The 19,067-nt window shown below is 38.8% G+C and overlaps 1 protein-coding gene across 1 annotated transcript in view; it reads right to left on the minus strand.

Annotated features, from left to right (window-relative positions):
* ABCA5 (ATP binding cassette subfamily A member 5) overlaps positions 1-18,572 on the minus strand; it is a 71,585-nt gene extending 53,013 nt beyond the window's left edge. Inside the window, exons 1-5 of the mRNA XM_080826725.1 lie at positions 18,372-18,572; positions 5,612-5,728; positions 4,365-4,569; positions 2,307-2,468; positions 1,279-1,367 (exon numbers count right to left, since the gene is read on the minus strand). Of these exons, the coding sequence (XP_080682851.1) occupies positions 1,279-1,367; positions 2,307-2,468; positions 4,365-4,569; positions 5,612-5,713 (558 nt within the window). The 5' untranslated portion in view covers positions 5,714-5,728; positions 18,372-18,572. The remainder of the gene's footprint in view (positions 1-1,278; positions 1,368-2,306; positions 2,469-4,364; positions 4,570-5,611; positions 5,729-18,371) is intronic.
* Between the last annotated feature and the right edge of the window lie 495 nt (positions 18,573-19,067).

Consider the following 19,067-nt stretch of genomic DNA (forward strand, 5'->3'; position numbering starts at 1 on the left):
CTGTGAATGGCTAAGGTCTTTGGCCAAAACATAAAAAAGTAGTATAAAAGTGTTATACTACTTTTATGCGATAGATCCTATATTTCACTGTCTTTACCTTAAACTTCTATATTATTGAATTTGGGTAATATTAACACATTATACCATCTTGTAAGAGTTTATAAGACAATCCTATTCCTATCAGTTGGTTCTTACAACAACCCTGTCAAATGAAGTATTATGACTGTAGTCAGTTTACTATATAGCAGTCTAACAACTAACAGAGATAGGTGTCCTATTCAAGGTCTCCTGTTCTTTTATACTAAAATGTGAGACACTCGGTAAGTTCTAAATGTCTTTAGATTATAATTGTAACAGTTATACACAATCCTAGTCCTAGTGGCAGTACAGTATTCAAACACAAAGTTGGGAGGCAAAAAGCCAGAGTTTGAATTAGCTTTGCCACTAATTAACTGAATTTTGGAAAGTCACTTAATCTCCCTGTGCTTCAGTTTCATTTTTAAAATGGAGAGAGTAATGGCACAAATCTCATATGGTTGCTACAGATTAAATGGATTCATATTAGTATATCACTTAGAAACAATGCTTGGCAGGCACCTGGGTGGCTTAGTCAAAGTGTCTGCCTTCAGCTCAGGTCATGATCCCAGTGTCCTGAAATCAGGCCCCACGTCAGGCTCCCTGCTCCACAGGGAGCGTGCTTCTCCCTCTGCTACTGCCTCTCTCTGTCTTTCATGAATAAATAAATAAAATCTTAAAAAAAAAGAAAAAGAAAAAGAAAAAATCTTTAAAAAAAAAAGAAAAAGAAATGATGCTTGGCAAATAAGATTGCTTGGCAAATAAGATAAATTTTTATTAGATAAAAAAGTGAAATCTACTACTATGATTAACATAATAAAAATACTCACTTTCTTTAACTTGTTTTTATTTAAGGGAAAAGTCTGTAAATATACATCTTTCATAAGTATTACCTATGGTCAACACAGGTACAACAATACAGATATATGGAATGCTACGTTCACGTGTTTAGAAACCATCAAATAAAAGTGGGGTCTGAAAAATATTTAATCAGAAAACATGACTCCTTCCTTATCTTTTTTTCTTAAAGAAGCTGTAAATGTATTCTGTACATTTGACAGTAGACAAACAAATTCCTAACTATAAAGACTTACGGCAAAATTGTCAAAATATGGTTTGGCTTTCTCTCTCTCTCAAATAAATAAAATCTTTAAAAAATATATATATGGCTTGGCTTTATTTTACTTCCTTCATCATAGTTACCTGTATAATGGCTGCATCTATGGATGCTTGTAAAACCGTGAACCCTGAGGTCCAGTACTGAGCTGCCTCACACGATGTTGAACAGCCAGCTATGGGGACAAAATGTGAGACAGAAATATTTGCACAACATGTAAGTGCTTTCTTTTATATGGAGGGTTACTAAAGCAATATAATTAATTAATCTCCATAGGACCAAAGAAAATAAAGAGTTGTCCTTTGAAGGCAGAGAATAGCACATTCTTTATTATTTACTTGAAAGTTTTGAAATAAAAGGGTTACATAGAAAGAAATCAACTGTAAACATGGTTACTTAAAATAAGTCACTTTTCTGTTTCAAGGTAAGTCATTCTATAGTGACTTAATCAGATTCAAAGCACGTCCAAATGCCAGGACAAGTACAGGTTAAGAGGACAGGAAAAAAATTTTTTTTTCTAAGTGCCTTTTGGAATCAAGTCACAAATTCAACACTCAGCATAAGGGACTTCAACATTGCTCAATAAATGTTTGTGGTTGATAGTGTCTCTTTAGAGGTTTAACCACTGAAGGTTGTTTTCCATGATATAAACATAAAACTAATAAAGTTCATTGGTCCAAGACCTTGAAATTTTGAAGATATGTAGCACACCACATGTGAAAAACAATTACATGGAGAAAAAAATGCTGATTCAGAAAGTCATATAATTCAAGATAAAATTTTGCTGTTACTGTAATGAAGATATATATAAATGTGTTATATATATTATATATAATATTACATATTATATATAATATATACTATATATTATATCAATGATAATATAATATATATTAAAATGGATGTTATATAAATTATATTTTATATTACATGTAGATATAGACAGATATTTGTTTGTACATATATATTTATGCTACACTTGACTGTTTTCTTCTCTGAACAAGAAAGTACAGTTGAAAATGCCAATGTTGGACCCCATCAAATTTTGCATATGAACTAAAACCAGCAAAGACATGCATTTACTTGATTTACAAGATTGTTTAGGGCTATTTACCTCTTGAATCCATATAAATAGAAGACACTGGAATCATATCAGGAAAAAAACGAAGTTCATAGGACATGAAGTCTTTGAAAACCACACCCACAAAGTTGTTGGGTTTAGAAAGACTGGATACTAACAATTCTTTTTCATTTGCATATTCTTCAGTAATTATGACTGTAAAATATTATAACAATAACATTAACTCACAAATTAAAAGTTTACTACCAAACAACAGACATTTAGCATGATATTTAGTGAATATAGTATTTTATAAGCACTTCTGTTTTATTCTCTAACTTTCAAGAAAATAGAGCCATTTAAAAAATATACATGATAATTAATAACAGCACAATTTCAGACACTATTTCTCAGCTGTCATCTGAGTACATAAATTATGTGTCTGTGTAACACATAAAAGTTATTAATATGATGAAGTCCAGCATATACTTTATTATGCAGTATATGCAGTTCATTTATCTATTTCAAAATAAACCATACAGATAACTCCTTGATAAGTGAATGGATATTTTATTTTCAAATATTTCTTCTGAAGAAGAAAATTCCATTATCCTTCTCAGAAACCAAATATGTACTCTGGTAACTAAGACACAACTCTCCTTTGAATAAAAAATTGCCATTTCAACCCCTATTGCTTGTTCCTTTCCTAGAAGATGTGTGGAGAAAATAATCTCTACTGAGATTCCTTTCACATCAAATAATCCCAATTTTTAAATATTTTCTTAGAGTTTTATTTACAAGCAACTAGTGTTCACTACAGAAGCTTCAGGACATGTGGTGAAATGGAAGAACACAGGATTACGTGTTTAACTACGTTACTTACTAACTGTGTGAGCAGCGATAAGCAAATGAATTCTCTGAACTCCAGCATCCCCACCCTTAACACCTAGCTGATTACACTGGTCAAGAACAAATGCAATTACAAACATAAAAATGCTCTGTAAATTATAAAGTATTACCTCAGTGTTAATTGTCATGATTTTCTGGACCTTTAAGGTGAACACAGATTGATCTGACTAAAGAGGGTGTTAGTTCAACATCTTACCAGTCATGTTACCATATATGGATGCATGTACCACTTTCATACAGTTCTGTTGTTAAAAAGACAGAACTTTTTAAAAGTATCTATATATATTTCTACTATTTTAGCATCTAAGTTAATACACACTGACTTGGGTTTCTCTGGTGTATACGCTTTCCTCTAAGTCAGAACTATCAAAGAATTTTGTTCTCAATATTTCTGATCAGTTTTTTGAGTTGACATGCTAAATGCTTATGGCTATCCATGCTACTTGTGCTCAGGTAAACCAACAAACATACCAATAAGATATTAAATAGTAGTAAGTCAAGGAGAAACCAACAGGAGAAAGTTATCTGGCTCCTGATTGTATAAGCATTGTCTATTCAGTGATGCATTATCCAGAACTATGACGATACATACTAGAAGTTAATTAAAACTATCTGATTATATAAGATAACATGTTAATCTGTTATTTTCAACAATTTAGTATTTCATTAAATTAATCATCATAGTATAAATTGTCACTTCCTCTAGTTCTTGTCTTGGATTCTCTCACAGCCAACTTTAGGCTCATTAGTATCACATCATTTACACTGTTTTCCAGTCTATTTCTTGTGAGAAGTACAAACTGAGAGAAATAGACTTAGGTACTTAGCCACAGTCATCGTCTTCAAAGATAAGCACCACTTCTGTTTATACCATATACCTCCATAAATAAGCATGGCAGTCTGAAATGATTACTGCTTTGTAATCTTTATACCTCCAGCTTATTATATGGGTCAGAATCAAAAGGAAATATGCCTTCAAATCTTTTATCCTATATAAATATGCTTATTTTATAAATGGTCTGAGAAATATAAAATATTAAGACCTATAAAACATGCTTCAGCAGGATTGAATGATTTAATAATTTTTATTAAACTACATTTTGGTGAGGGGACATATCTTTAAGTGTTAAGAGTGTAATTTACTCAGTAAAGCAAGCAGAAAAATAGTGTTACAGATAGAATCCATATATAAGTTCACAATACCCTCAGGAAGGTGGTCAGTAGAAACCTTCTGCATGATGTTTCTTGTAATATTAGTCACTGGAGTATATCCCAGAATTAGGTTAGACAGAATAGATTTGTCCATAGGGTTAAGTTCTATGTCAGGCACTTCTTCGTATTTCTTATTTGGATGCATCATACTAATTAATATTAACCAAAATAAAAAAAATAATGGAAAAAGAATTTCCTATAATAAAGGAGACAAACAAGATGGTTACAAAATATACCAGTGGCAGCAAATATCATCAAGATTTCTATGCAAACAATGTAATACCAAGCACAAAACAGGAGGAATCTGGGGATCCTTTCTTAAGCACAAAAAGTAAAAGCAATTCTATCCTGAAAGAAATATTACATTGAGCATCTCACCTAACCCAACAGCAATATTAGACAATTTTTCCTTTATGTTCAGTTTCACTGTAATACTTTAAAACTCAAGTCACATAATAAATTAAAATGACATAAACACTAATATTTAAAGATCTCAGATTACTAAATGTAAAATATAATAATAAGTTTACTTAATATAACATTATTTAAATTAACTTACCAAACAGCCCTATTAGGGCTCACCATAAAAATATCTTTATTCAAATCTAATTTAAAACACATGCTTTAATTATACCTAAATGTCTACTATTAAAACTATATTCTGTTAAACTGAATAATCAGTTTTAATAGGGATGAACTATTTACTGTTTCACCTGTTTAATTGTTATACTGGTTTCAGAAAAGGAACAATATATTTTCAGCCTTTAGAATTATTAACTGGTTAGCCAGAGTTATTACTTTCTTTTATCTTTTAAAGTAATGTATATTGTTGAAAACAAATACATGACATAATTTTAGTAATCTTGGGTAATTCAATCCAGAGTTCAAATGATGGGAAGTCACTGGGAATAAACTGTGGAAAAGTTCCAAAGTTTCCTGTGGAATTATTTTTTAATTCCATGAAACCTGGGAAATGCATGTCTAAAGTTCAAACTTAAGCACTGATATCAGAAATTAACTAAATTTAGGAATCATTATTAAAATTTTTAACACTCAGAAAGCTTTAGGTAATGTAGGTACTTCACTGTGCTGACACAAGTTTTATTTCTTAAGCATATTAGAGAGACCTAATGACATCAAATTATAATAAAAATGTATCCAGAAAAATAAATTCTCTTAAAGATGAAATATGTCAGTACAAAAATGGCAATAAGGCATAAGAAAGTTATTTAATTTACCTGAACGCTACTTTTTTTAGTCCTGCATTTGATTAGGTAATTCTTCAGTAGGAGTGTTCTGGTCTGTCTCCAAACTCCCACCTCCCTAATTGCAGTAGCCATGTTTTCTGAATTAGTCTGTTAAAAGAGTAGATGAAAAAACTGGAACCACACACCAAGCACATGCCATTCAATAGCAAAACAGATAGATGTTTCAGTCTCAGGTTAGATGGAATTAAGCATACTCCAACCTGTCTCTCCTATCTGGACAGAATGCATGCAACATCAATTTGAAGACCCTGAAAAGTAAACAGCAGCATGTGAAACAAGAGGGAACTAGAATTCAAAATCCTCCACAACAGTGAGCTCACCACTTTTTCTCTTTTCATATCCCCAAACTAAATACACTGGAAGTAGGCACTGAGGCACAGAAACCAAGGTCCGAAAGCTCTCTAGTTCTGGCTTGAGAACTCGGAATGGAGAGTTTGTTCACAGAGAATGCGAAACTACCCCACTTTCTTTCTTTCCTACATTCTCTTATGCCCTTTTCTCCAAGAAATCACATGATAGCAGTGTCAGACTGCAGTAATCAAAGTTTAATGCAGTCCCAACTCTGAGGCAAGGAAACCTTCCTCACCAGTAAGTGGAGCTATACCTCAAATAGGGTGCGGCCAAATCCCAAGGTGTTCTTCTCCTGCCCCTGGGCTCTGGATGTGGTGGATGCAGTTGCACAAGTGCATGGCCCAGTGGGGCAAATAAACTCTAGTATTCTGGCTGTATGATGGAAATGAAAAGCCATAGGGAATTCGAAAGTAGTGGGGAGTGCAAATAAAAAGAAGAGCTCAGGAAAGCAAAATAATAAAGTTGTTTATTAACTCCTAGATTAACTAACCCCAAAGCCAGGCACACATGGATCTAATCCTATTCTGTGTACCAAAGACCTGAGGAACTGAACTAAAAGACAGACTACTGCCCAGATCCAGACTGATTATAAGGTGGCATACACAGGACAGATCCAAACGACACTACAAGGGCTTTTGAAAACTAAACCAAAATTAGAAACACAGCTCAAAGAATGCAGATGAAACTTGTGACCAGAACCTAACCAGGTTGACAGCATGCTAGAATTAAGTATCAACACTTTCCATACAATCAAAACAAAACCCAGTCTCATACAATCCAAAACAACTCAGCAGAAGTAGTTAGTGGGTGGAAAATAGCAACTCTATTAAGAAAAGAAAAATCAACAGATGCCAATGCCAAGATGACAAATTTTGAAAAATTCAAACAAAAACTTTAAAGTAGATATTTTAAAAGTGTTCCAGCAAACAATAGCAAGCATTCTTAAAAACAATGAAAAATTAACAAAAACCTCAGCAAAGAAATAAGACATAAAGTAGCACCAAAGAGAAACTTTAGAATAGGGGTTCTTGGGCAGCTCAGTCAGTTAAGCATCTGCCTTCGGCTCACGTCATGACCCAGGGTCCTGGGATCTAGCCCTACACGGGGCTCCCTGCTCAGCAGGGAGTCTGCTTCTCCCTTTCCCTCTGCTGCTCTGCCTGCTCATTCTCTCTCTCTCTCTCTCACTCACTCAAGTAAATAAATAAATCTTAAAAAAAAAAAAAAAGGAACTTTCGAACAGAAAAACACAATGACAAATAACTAAAACCCGTGGAATGGGCTCAACTGTAGAACAGAGATAATAGAAAAAGTCAGTGAACTTCACAGACTAATAGATGCTATCCATCCAATCTGAACCACAGAAAGAAAATGGGTTTTTCAAAAAATTAACAGTGTCTTAGAGAACCATGGACGTTAACAAAGGTCTGACATTCAAATTATCAGAGTTCCAGAAAGGAGAGAAGAGTGTTAATGATGAAAAATATTTTGGGCAAGAAATAAAAATCTACAAATTCCAAGAAGCTTAGTGAATCCCAAAGAGTATAAATCAAAGGAAACCCATATCCATACACACCATAATCAAACCATTAAAAATTAAAGACAATAAAAAATCTTGAAAGCAGTCACAGAACCATGCATTACCTATAGCGGAATAATGACTTGAAGGAGAGCATATTTCTCATAAGAAACTCAGTGTTTAAACTGGAAACTTACACTGCTAGTGGAGTGTTGGTTCAACTGCTGAGGAAAACAGTTTGTCAGCTCCCCAGAAAGTTAAACAGAATTACCCTATCTCCCCACAATTCCATTTCTAGATATATACCCAAAAGAACACCAAAATACTGAAAACAGGGAATCAAACAAGTGCATGTTCACACTGGTTCATAACAGCCCTATTCATAATTGCCAAAGGTAGAAACAGCCCAAATCTCCATAAACAGATGAATGGATAAACAAATTGTCATATATACACACAATTAAATATCCAGCCATAAAAATGAATTAAATACTGACATATGCTACAACAAGGATGAACCTCCAAAACATTATGCTAAGTGAAAGAAGCCAGATACAAAAACCAAATATTATATGATTCCATTTATATGGAATTTCTAGAATGTATAAAACCATAGAAGTGAAAAATGGAGATTAGTGGTTGCCAGAAGCTGGGGAGAGAATAAAGAGAAACTGCTTACTGAGTAAGGGGTTTTACTTTGAAGTAATGGGAACAAATTTCGCCTTAATTTTTTTTTTTTTTTTTTTTTTTTTAAACAGTATGACTAAAGGGTACCTGAGTGGCTCAGCCAGTTAAGCGTCTTACTTCAGCTCCAGTCATCACCTCAGGGTCCTAGGACTGAGGCTCAAGGTTGGCTCCTTGCTCAATGCACAGTGTGCTTGTCCCTCTGCCCCTTCCCTAGCTCATGCTCTCCCTCAAATAAATAAAATCTTTAAAAGCAAAAAGAAAAACAGTATGACCTAAATCACTGTCACAGGTCCAGTATCCCTCTTCCAGCCTAACTGTACCCTTTGAAGGTCCTTAGAGCTCCTTCTGCAAGTGGACCTCTGTTGGAGCTATCTCAATTTTTCAAAGAGGTTATATTAAAGCTGAACTCAAGAGAAGTGGCCAGAGTCTCAACCGCAATCTCTGTGGTCTAATTTGCTTACCCCAATAACCTAAAATCTCTACACACCAAAGGGTATTGAGAGGGCAGCTTGAAAGCGACAATAAAAGGTCTTGTTAGGCCACCTTCTAGAACATTAATTGTTGCCTTATTGTATCTAAAACCTATTTGATGGGGGCCACTGGTGTGATTTCCCTCCAAAACAAGAACAATCCATTCCAAACTGGCTGACCATCTCCACCTAGATAAAAAAAGCAGGCAACTTTTTAGAGACAGTTCACCTTACTCAAAAAGGTAAATATAAATTAAGTTTTGATTAAGTAAGTATCCTCTTTATGTGCACAAAGAGAGATTTTTTTAACAATGGAATTATAGACAACTTTTACTTTCTTTGTGCTTTTTTTCCATTTTCTCAATTTTCCTATTAATATGCATTACTCACATACTAAAAAAATTGCAGTGGTGCCTTGCTGGCTCAGTCAGAAAAACATTCAACTTTTGATCTCAAGGTTGGTAGTCCAAGCCCTACCCTCGGTGTAGAGAGTACTTAAAAATAAAGTCTTTTAAAAAAATTGTACAATTAGGGCGCCTGGGTGGCTCAGTTGGTTGAGCAACTGCCTTCGGCTCAGGTCATGGTCCCAGAGTCCTGGGATCGAGTCCCACATCGGGCTCCCAGCTCCATGGGGAGTATGCTTCTCCCTCTGACCTCCCCTCTCATGCTCGCTCTCACTCTGTCTCTCTCACAAAATAAATAAATAAAAATCTTTTAAAAAAAAAAAATTGTACAATTAGACATAATATAAAAAATATTAAACAAGTAAATTAAAAACAGAACTAGTAAAGCAGGTAAGAATGGAGGATATGTTAAAAATAAATTCTTCCAACAGTCTCAATGTTATATTAGATTCTGTAAAGAACTGATAATCATCTCTAGGCCAAAAAGAAGAAACAAACAAAAAAAGAAAAACTACACTCATTCAAGGATGATTTACTACAACACAAACAGAAACATTAACCAGTACAGCAAGAACATTCTCATTATCTGCCAAAACACATTGATTTAGTGAGCACCAACTGAATTATTCATTCAAATTGAATGCTGCATGCTTAAGTAAGTCTTCATTTTTAGAAAACAGGCTCCTCATAAAGTTGCTGATGGACTCATAAATATTTTTCTTCCTTGAGAACTGCTCCCTGAACTCAGGGTTTTGTCTTTAACAGGCTTGTCTGAAGTTTGTGAACACTTGGTCCTACCCCACCACTAATCAGGGCTTTTTATAGCAAAACTTACTTCTACCCTCTATGTGGGGAAAAAAAGGCAGAAGGAAATGTAGATAAAATTAAATGTCCTTATAACCTGCAGCCCACTGACAAATAACTTGAGGCAGGCAGAGCATAATGTTCCTCCAGAAAGATCCCAACTATCTTAACAATAATGCCTTGGTAGAGGGAAAAACTACCTCAGATTAACAACAGCCATGCCTCCACTATCCTGAGAGTCTTCTTTAGCACAGGAAAATCCTTTCGAAACTTCCCTCTGTCTTTACTTCCCTCAACCCCAAAGTATATAATCAGTTGCCCCTTATGGTCCCAGGGCTGCAGCCCCCCCCCCCACAGGTCCTGTCCCCATGCTTTAATAAAACCACCTTTTGCATTGAAGACATCTCAATAATTCTTTCTTGGCCATCAGCTCTGGACCCCAACACTACTCCAAAAACACATCACCTTCTACCTTCCCACCATGCCAAGAGACACACAAACCATGGCCATCCCTACCACTACCACCTCTACGGCTACCCCTGATCTGTAATCAATTTTCTCCTGGAAGTATGGAATTTTTAACTAAGATCCGGAGACTGAGAGTCATGTAAACAGTTACATTAATGGAAACATGTAAGAAAGAAAATTCAGGGGCGCCTGATTGCTCAGTGGGATGAGCCCCATGCTAGAAAAAAAAAGAAAAGAAAGTTCATGCACTCTTGGTACTATGCTTTCCATTAAAGTATGATACCTCCTGTGCCAAAACTTGGTTTTTCTTTCTTACAGTATCCGAAATGCCCTATTAGCCACCCAATATATTTTATTTTCACATAAGCTAGCAAGAATCAGATTCTGTTCTTCACAACCAAAACCACTTAACTAATATAACAGTATAATGCTATAAATTTATAATGTTATAAAGTCCTTAACTCCATAGTTGGAATATTCATAAGGTCAAGAGTGATTTTCAAAGTGAGCATGGTAAGGGGAATGTTAAAAACCTGTCTACCTCCCCTCCCTACTAAGTAAAGAATTCCACTGATACTATCGGGAGTGCCTAAGGGCAGATAAAAAGTTGAGAACCACTGAATGATGTAGAGTTCTTAAAGTTACTTTAAAATAATATTAACAGGGTAATGTTTCTATAGAAGAGAACACACAGTAATTTGGTGTCTATCCAACTCTCGGTTTTATGCCCTTTCCTCCAAAGCACAAAATCCCTATAAGCAAAATGTGTTTTCATGCTGTTTCCCTTCTGCTCCTGATCTCTCTATTCCTTTAGGTAGATTTTTGGGTCCTTGTCCTTTTCCTTAGTCAAATCGTCCTGCATTACATTATACCCAGGTCTCTCAGGGAATACTTCCTACTTATTGCCTAGATAATCTCATCAATATGAGGCTGAGTTGATTCATTTATCCTCTGTCCTCCCTCTCCACCAAAAAAGATTCAAAATCAACGCAAACATAAACAGAACTGCTGTTTTAATATTTACAGAAAGGAAATATTCCATCTACATTTGACTTCAACACTTTAAAAAGATTTCTATTTTGAATTAAAATAATACCTTTTTAAAAAGAGGTTAACTTAACAGGTAAAAATCCCAATCTTACCTCTTCATCTATTTCCCTCTGGAAGAGTAGGAGTTTTTATTTAAATTGAGAGGCAGTGAAGGCCTTACTTAGGTGGCTGCTAACTTTCAGCAGGCTGCTACTATTCTCCCCTGCCCCAGCACACACACAATGAAAAAACAACACGCCACAGTAAATCCAAGCAGAATCTTCAGACATGCTGAAAGAAACTCGAATCAGTACGCATTTACATAAAAACAATACCACCAAGAGGTGACAACAAAGTCTACAATCCCAACAACTAATAATGCAGCATAAAGGTGTGACCTCTGGAGGCAAACCAATTAAAATATGAACCCAGCCTCTGCCACTCACTAGCCTTGAGACTTTGGGCAAGTTATTTAACTCTTCTGTGTTTAAGTTTTCTCATTTGTAAGTGAAATAATAATAGTACCGACTTCACTGACTTATTAGAATGACTAAAAGAATTAATACATGTAATTAAAAACACAAAAATGGTGTCTGGTCCATGGCAAGTTGAAATACATGTTGAAGGGGCACCTGGGTGGCTCAGTGGGTTAAGCCTCTGCCTTTGGCTCAGATCATGATTCTCAGGGTCCTGGGATCAAGCCCCGCATCGGGCTCTCTGCTCAGCAGGGAGCCTGCTTCCCTCCCTCTCTCTTTGGCTACCTCTCTGCCTACTTGTGATCTCTCTCTGTCAAATAAATAAGTAAAATCTTTAAAAAAAAAAAAAAAAGAAAAGAAAGAAAGAAATGTTGAAAATCAGTATAACTAATATCCTCAAAAGGATAACAAAGAATATCATATCCATGAAACAAAAACAAGGCAACTTAAAAAAAAGCTCCCTGGAACCTGGAAAGGAAGCAAACTGATAGAAATAAAATTCTCAGTAGATGGGGTGAACAGCATCTGAAGAAAATCAGTGAGTTAGAAAGAACGCTGAGTAAGGAAATCTTCCAGAATGGATGGTAAAAGTGCAAAGAGCCAAAAACGATTACGAAATCTGTTATAAAATTATAAAGATGGATCAGTATGACTGACTGTAGTGAGCAAAATGGAGTCACCTATGTCATGCCGGGCCTGTGTCAAACAAGACACAATCAATTAAGGGTAATGCAGCAGAAGCAGAGGAGGTCTGCAGGGCTCTAGCTAACTAAATCCCTTTAAGAAGGGAGGATTTTTGCAGCAAATTGTCACTCTTCAGACTTGACTCCTGTATGTCTGACCACTTAAAGCTGCCGCCAAAGGCTCTGTCCGACTATGTCCGACAGGAACTGAGATTCTTCACCGCTCAAACACGGTAGGCAGTAAGTGCTGAGAGCTGACCAGGACGACGGATGCCTTATCTCAACGGTGAGCCTACCTACTGACTTCATGTTTGGTTCATTAACTTCCTACTCTCTGTGTTATCCTGTTTGCTGTGTGACTTGTCCTATGTTTCTGCTTTGTGTGCTGAGTAAGAAGCCAAGTTACTCACACGGTGAAATGTCATTGAGTTTGGAATCCTATAACTGCTTTGTTAACCTCGTTTTATGACTGAATAAAGCTGACATTGCGGAAAGACACAACTTGGTATGTGCGCCCTCATACTGTGCTCATGACACTGGCCTAAACAAAGCAATGTTTCTTCTATTCACAAGCTCTAGTCTAATCATGTGAAAATGTTAAATTTCAATAACCTTGAACTTCTATCTATTCAAATTAGTAAAACATCTTAAAGATATTTTAAGAAGAAAATCCAATTGGCCACTTGTTATGTAACATCTGGTTTGGCTGTTAAAAAAAAAAACTGAAACATTCTTAACATCGAATCTTCACAAACTTTTTAGTTTAATGTTTATCTAAACAGTAATTTTAAAGCTATAGTCAGGTTTTGTAAACAGACACAACAATGGACCTAAATGTCCTCACCCTCACAACCCACAGTGCCTAAGCAGGCCCGAATGAAAGGGGCCATGGGGATAAACAGGCAATGTCTGCTCTGCACAATAATGTGAAGCACTGACTCTACTGTAAAAGGTTCCCTGCAAATTATGGGTGTTTGGGGAAATATTTTGCTTCCTCTTCCAGTATCCAGACCATATTGGCTCTGAGAATGTTTGCCCCTTGGGAAGAAGACAGAAAAATGAAAGAAGGGTATCTGCGACTCACACTGGTAGGGTAATCACAAAAGTCCCTTCTCACCCTCATCCCCCACACTCTTCTGCAGGGTTTCCAATGGGAAATTAGAGTGGAGGAAAGATGTGGGAAGGCAGTGTTTTCTATAATGAAGCCAAAGATAAAGAGATGATATCTGAGATGAGACCAACTCCTATGGGTGGGTGAATGAGTTTTCCTGAAAGAAAGGTGGAGGAGATCCATCAACAGATGTGACATGAAAGTGGTGCTTCTGACAGACAGAAATGAAACAAGGCCGCAAAGTTAGAAATGAGGTGTGGCCAGCGAGGGGACATCTGTGAAGAGTTTAAGTTGTCAGGTGCCTTTCCCCTAAACCATAAGAAAAGCCATATTTAGCACAGGGCTCTAAATGTCGTCTTTTGCACTCTAATTCTTTTTAATTATCTCAAACTTTATGGCCCTATAAAGGCATTCAAAAGAACAAAAGGAAAAGGCAAGATAAGATGCTTAGCCAGCCCCACATTTGACATTGTAAGTGGGAACAGGATCTCACATTCAGGAGTGCACTCAGTAGTGATGGAGTTCATGAAAACCACGGCAGAGCTGTGAATGGTAGAGAGGACTACACAACATCAAAAGGAGCTTTCTGAGGAGACAACACCTAAGACCTTCTCTTTTGCAGCATATACTGGAAGAGAATCCTTGAAAGCATAGGCTAACAACTGAAATACAATAAAACTTCTAATGTCATATTTTTAACAAACCATACTTTTTAGAAAACTTATAATACCTGATACAGTTCCAGCACAAAGTTGTACCAGACCAGCATCCTTAAAACTCTCTAACAAAGCCAATTCTTAAAACAATGCTAAAAGCAATGACCGACACACATAAATAAGAGTACACAATGATTCTAAACATTTTAAGTTACTTTCCATTTCTCCACAGCATACCTGGGGAATGCATTAAGTTTGTCGTAGAGCTTTTAAATAATTAGGTAAGTTTTAAACACCTAGTATCACTAAAGTTTCAATCAAATATTTAACTTTCCTAGATATAAACGATTCACACCAAATCTATAAATTGCAAGAAAATTCAAAGCCCACTAAAGCTTATCTTCCTTTTCCAATGTATTGATAAACGACTTAAGACTAGATGTGATATAATCCAGTATTCAATATTAAATATTCATTTATTCATTTATTCAAGAAATATTGGTTACTACATTACACCTGCTGTGAAATATATTCTACCTTTCTCAAAGCAATAAAAAACATGCAGAACTATTAGAAAAAATTGTTATGAATTATTAGAATGTATTAGTTTTACTTCTGAGAGAAATGAATCAAAATCATATCCTATAAAATAAAGAAATTGAGTTGTCCTGGTAAGAGATGTGGTCAGCCACCTTTTTTTTTTTTTTAAAGATTTTATTTATTTATTTGACAGACAGATCACAAGTAGGCAGAGAGAGGGAGGAAGCAGGCTCCCTGCTGAGCAAAGAGCGGGGCTCGATCCCAGGACCCTGAGACCATGACCTGAGCCAAAGGCAGAGGCTTTAACCCATTGAGTCACCCAGGTGCCCCAGGTCAGTCACCTTTTTAGCAAGCTTCAAAGATTTTTGGAAAGGCTCTTTGCTGAAAATGTTCCCCATCCCCAACACATAACTGTCAGAGGTTACTCCCTAGTCCAAGCAAAAATGATTTTCACTAATGTCTTCCACTTCCACATCCAATAAATAAACTAATTACCATTACCATACTGTGTCCTCATCATTATTTGTTTACATGTCTTAATCTTGAATCTGACCATGAGATTCTTGACCAAAAAGACTGCTTTATCTTTGCTTCTCCACCACCAATGGTAATCTTATAACCAATAACTTCTTACTGCAAGTTCGTTTATCAGGGCTTGTTAAGAGTCCTTATAGATCAAAGATCCGCCAACTACAATGAAGGAGGTAGGAGCTAAATTCTGTTTTGTACAACCCATGAGCTAAGAGTGTTTTTCACATGTGTTATCCTAACACAGCCATGCTCACTCATTTCTGCATTGTCTATGATTGCTTTTGTGCTACAATGGCAGAGTTAATTGATACAGAGACCATATAGTCCACAAAACCTAAGATATTTACTATCTGGCTCTTTACAGAAAGTTTGCTGACCACTGTTACAGAAGGAGAGAGAAAGAAGAAAAGTGGCGCACTCATTTAACACTTACTAAGAAATTTATGCATCAAACATAATGGGAAAAAAACACACTGTCAATGACTTTGCAGATAGATAAAATTTAATATAATGTATTAAGTCCAACTGGGGAAAGAATGGAATGGAAATTTCAGGCAAAGAGAAAAGAAGGGGAAAGCTATAATCCCAAAAGGGCTTGACTTACATAAGGAACAGGGATTCCTATGGCATGGCTGAGGCATGGACAAAGTGAACTAGGGCCAAGGGTGCAGGTGTATTGCTCTAGATGACACTGAAAAGACAGGCCCTGGAGATGGGTGGTGAAACACCCAGTATGCAAAATTAGATTAGACATCTTTACCTTGTGTACCCATATATAGCACTCTCTATTTCCTCTACTTTGTTTTTCATACCTAAGAATAATTGTTTAATTGCCCGGCAATCATGTATTTCACTAGTCCATTCACTCTCCCAAACCCAAGACCTCCACTTACTTCTACTTCTGTCACACTCAGATTAAAACCTTGATTCCTCTTTCACTGAAAAAACTGAAGCAATCAGAAGAAACTTCCAAACGTCCCGCTATCCTTCCACCTACCACTACGCCTATGGTAATATTAAATATTTAAACAATATTCCATTTCTGGATAACATGATAACTCTGTTTTCGTTAAAAATCTGAACCATAAAAGCTTAAACAGAATCTAGTAGTTAAGGTTCATATTTTGGAGGAAGAGGTTAAGAATATATCAGGCAGATGAAAGAAATTCCTGCCAAATTACATCACTGGTTTCTCAACTAATAAAAGCACCATAAAATTTAATTCAATGGGGGGGGGGGATCATAAATACTCTCTTTTCTCATGTTTTAAGATTTACTGAAGGTAATGTAATAATAAAACAAAATACTGACAACATGATTTAACCTGAATTTTATGACTATTTTTTTGTTGAACCGGAAAACAACAATGCAATGGTGCCCACATAACCAGCTTTCCCATCCTTTTTTTTTTCTAAAGATGTATTTAATTATTTAAGAGGTATTTATTTATTTGACAGAGAGAGAGAGCACAAGCAGGCAGAATAGCAGGGAGAGGGAGAGGGAGAAGCAGTCTCCCCCCTGAGCAGGAAGCCTGACTGGGGTCTGGATCCCAGGACCCTGGGATCATGACCTGAGCCACTCAGAGGTCCCTCCCACCCCTCTTCTTACATATAATAGGTTCCTAAAAGTTTGACCTCACGACTATTTAAATCCAATTAATTCATATGCTAGTAAAGATTAGGATTTATTTATAATTCATGATATGTATCTTAATTATTTACGATTATTTATAATTTATGATTATTTATAAGAATATTGCAAAGTTACTTTACAGGATCATCCTCTCAACCCAAGGGCAGAGATTATAAAAACCCTATTCATCTTGGTACTCTCCCCACATAGTATCTGGAATACGAAAGACACTCAAATAAATTATGGATAATATTCATAAATTGGCTTCGACCTGCACTGCAAGATTTCTTATACCAAACCCCGTTTGGAGGGAAACAGACTCGAAGAGCACACGGTCAAGGCTGATTGCCTCGTTAGTTTGATTTCTCCTCAAACATCCCAAGAGCCTTAACTGCCCTAACAGCGTTCTCCTGCGCGGAGCCTTCCCTGAAGATACCCATCGCGTCTCTTGGGCAGACACAAAACATGGTGCGTAAAGAAAGCACCAGAATTTGGAGTCCGGCATCCCCGGGTTAGAATCTTCGCTCTACCTTTCTGGCTAGCGGAGACCTCCCTAAGTGACTTAACCTCTTTGTGACCCACTTTTCCACCTGAGCCCAACCTCCATGGGATGCCGTCGGGACGCAACGAGATTAACACGGAGCCTGGCTCACAGTTGGGAGCCCAACACTTCTCCACCCCACCCCGCCCTTCTGTTCCCCCAGAACGTCCTCGACAGAAAGCACAGGATCATCTATAGTCTTTCTGACTTATTTGTCCAAAAAGGTGCATGTCAGCCCCAGGAGCACAGGAGACCCCCCCCCTCCCCCGAGCTGCGAGCGCCTCGACCCCATACATGGATGCCTCCAGCCGACCCAGCTTTGGGGGACGCGGAAATCTTTCGGCGCCCGAGCTCTGCCCTGCGTCTCGGGAATCAGGGCATTTCCCCCCAAGTCCTGTCCTGAGACCTGCGCGTTCTCCTCTCACCCAAACTCTCCTCCGAACACCCAGGGCGAGGAGCGGCGCGAGAGTCCCCGGGAGTGACCGGCGCTCGGCGCCTCAGGCGCTTGGAGGGAAACGGACTCGCACCACATTTTCTCTCTCTCGTCGCCCCGCGAGGGACCCGACCCCGTCGCGCCCGCGGCGGCCCCCGCACCCGCGCGCGACACCCGGGCAGCGGCCACCGCGACCCCCGCAAACCGCGCTTCCTCCCACCTGGGGGCTCCTCCCGCCCCCCTCAGCTCGCGGGCTGGGCCGCCACCGAGGCCCGCTGCACCCCGCCCCTCGGGCCCCTCCCCGCCACCCCTCTCCCTCGCCGGTCTCTCACTTCCGTAGAGGCGGCGTCCCCCCCGGGGCGAGCCGCCGGCGCCGCGGCTCTCCAAGCCCCCCTCACCTCAGGGCCGAGCCGCAGCGCGGTCAGGCAGGGACAAGCTCCGCCTGGGGAGACACTCCGCGCGGGTGACGGAGCTCGGAAATGGGAGTGTGTGTGAGAGAGAGCGCGCGGCCCCGCGCGCGCGCCCCCGACGCTCGGCCCCGTGCGCCCCAGAGCCGCAGGGCCGGCAGCGCGCCTGCCGGGGGAGCGCGCAGCGCGGGAAGCCTCGCTCCGCCTCCTGCCGAACGCACCTGGGGGCGGGGCTCCCGAAGGACCGGGATCTGCGGACACGCGCGCTCCCGGCGCTTGGCCCCGCGCGTCCCGTCGCGGGCTGTGGGGCTGACGCGCGTGCGAGGCCTGCGCACCTGGGGGCGGGGCTCCGAGGGGGCGGGGCGAGCGGGGCGAACCGGGCGCGCTGAGGTCGGGGCATGCGCGCGCGCGCGCCCAGCCGCAGAGCTTGAGTGTCACTGGCGCGGCCGGCCCTGGAGCTTGGGATCTGTACAGTCTGCGGAGACCTCGGCATGCTCTCCCTCGAGGCACAGGCAAAACAAGGGGCCTGAAGCCAGCTGTTTGCGTTTGACTCCAGACGCTGCCGCCTCCTAGCGTTTGACCTTGACCTGCAGCCCTTCCATCCGCCTCCCGGTGGCATCTAGTTTTAGGATCCCTTTCTTATCCGTTCCCGGCTTTTGAGTGGCCCTCTCCCAGGACTGCATTTCG

The sequence above is a fragment of the Martes martes genome, assembly GCF_963455335.1.
Source record: "Martes martes genome assembly, chromosome: 16".
Lineage (NCBI taxonomy): Eukaryota > Metazoa > Chordata > Mammalia > Carnivora > Mustelidae > Martes > Martes martes.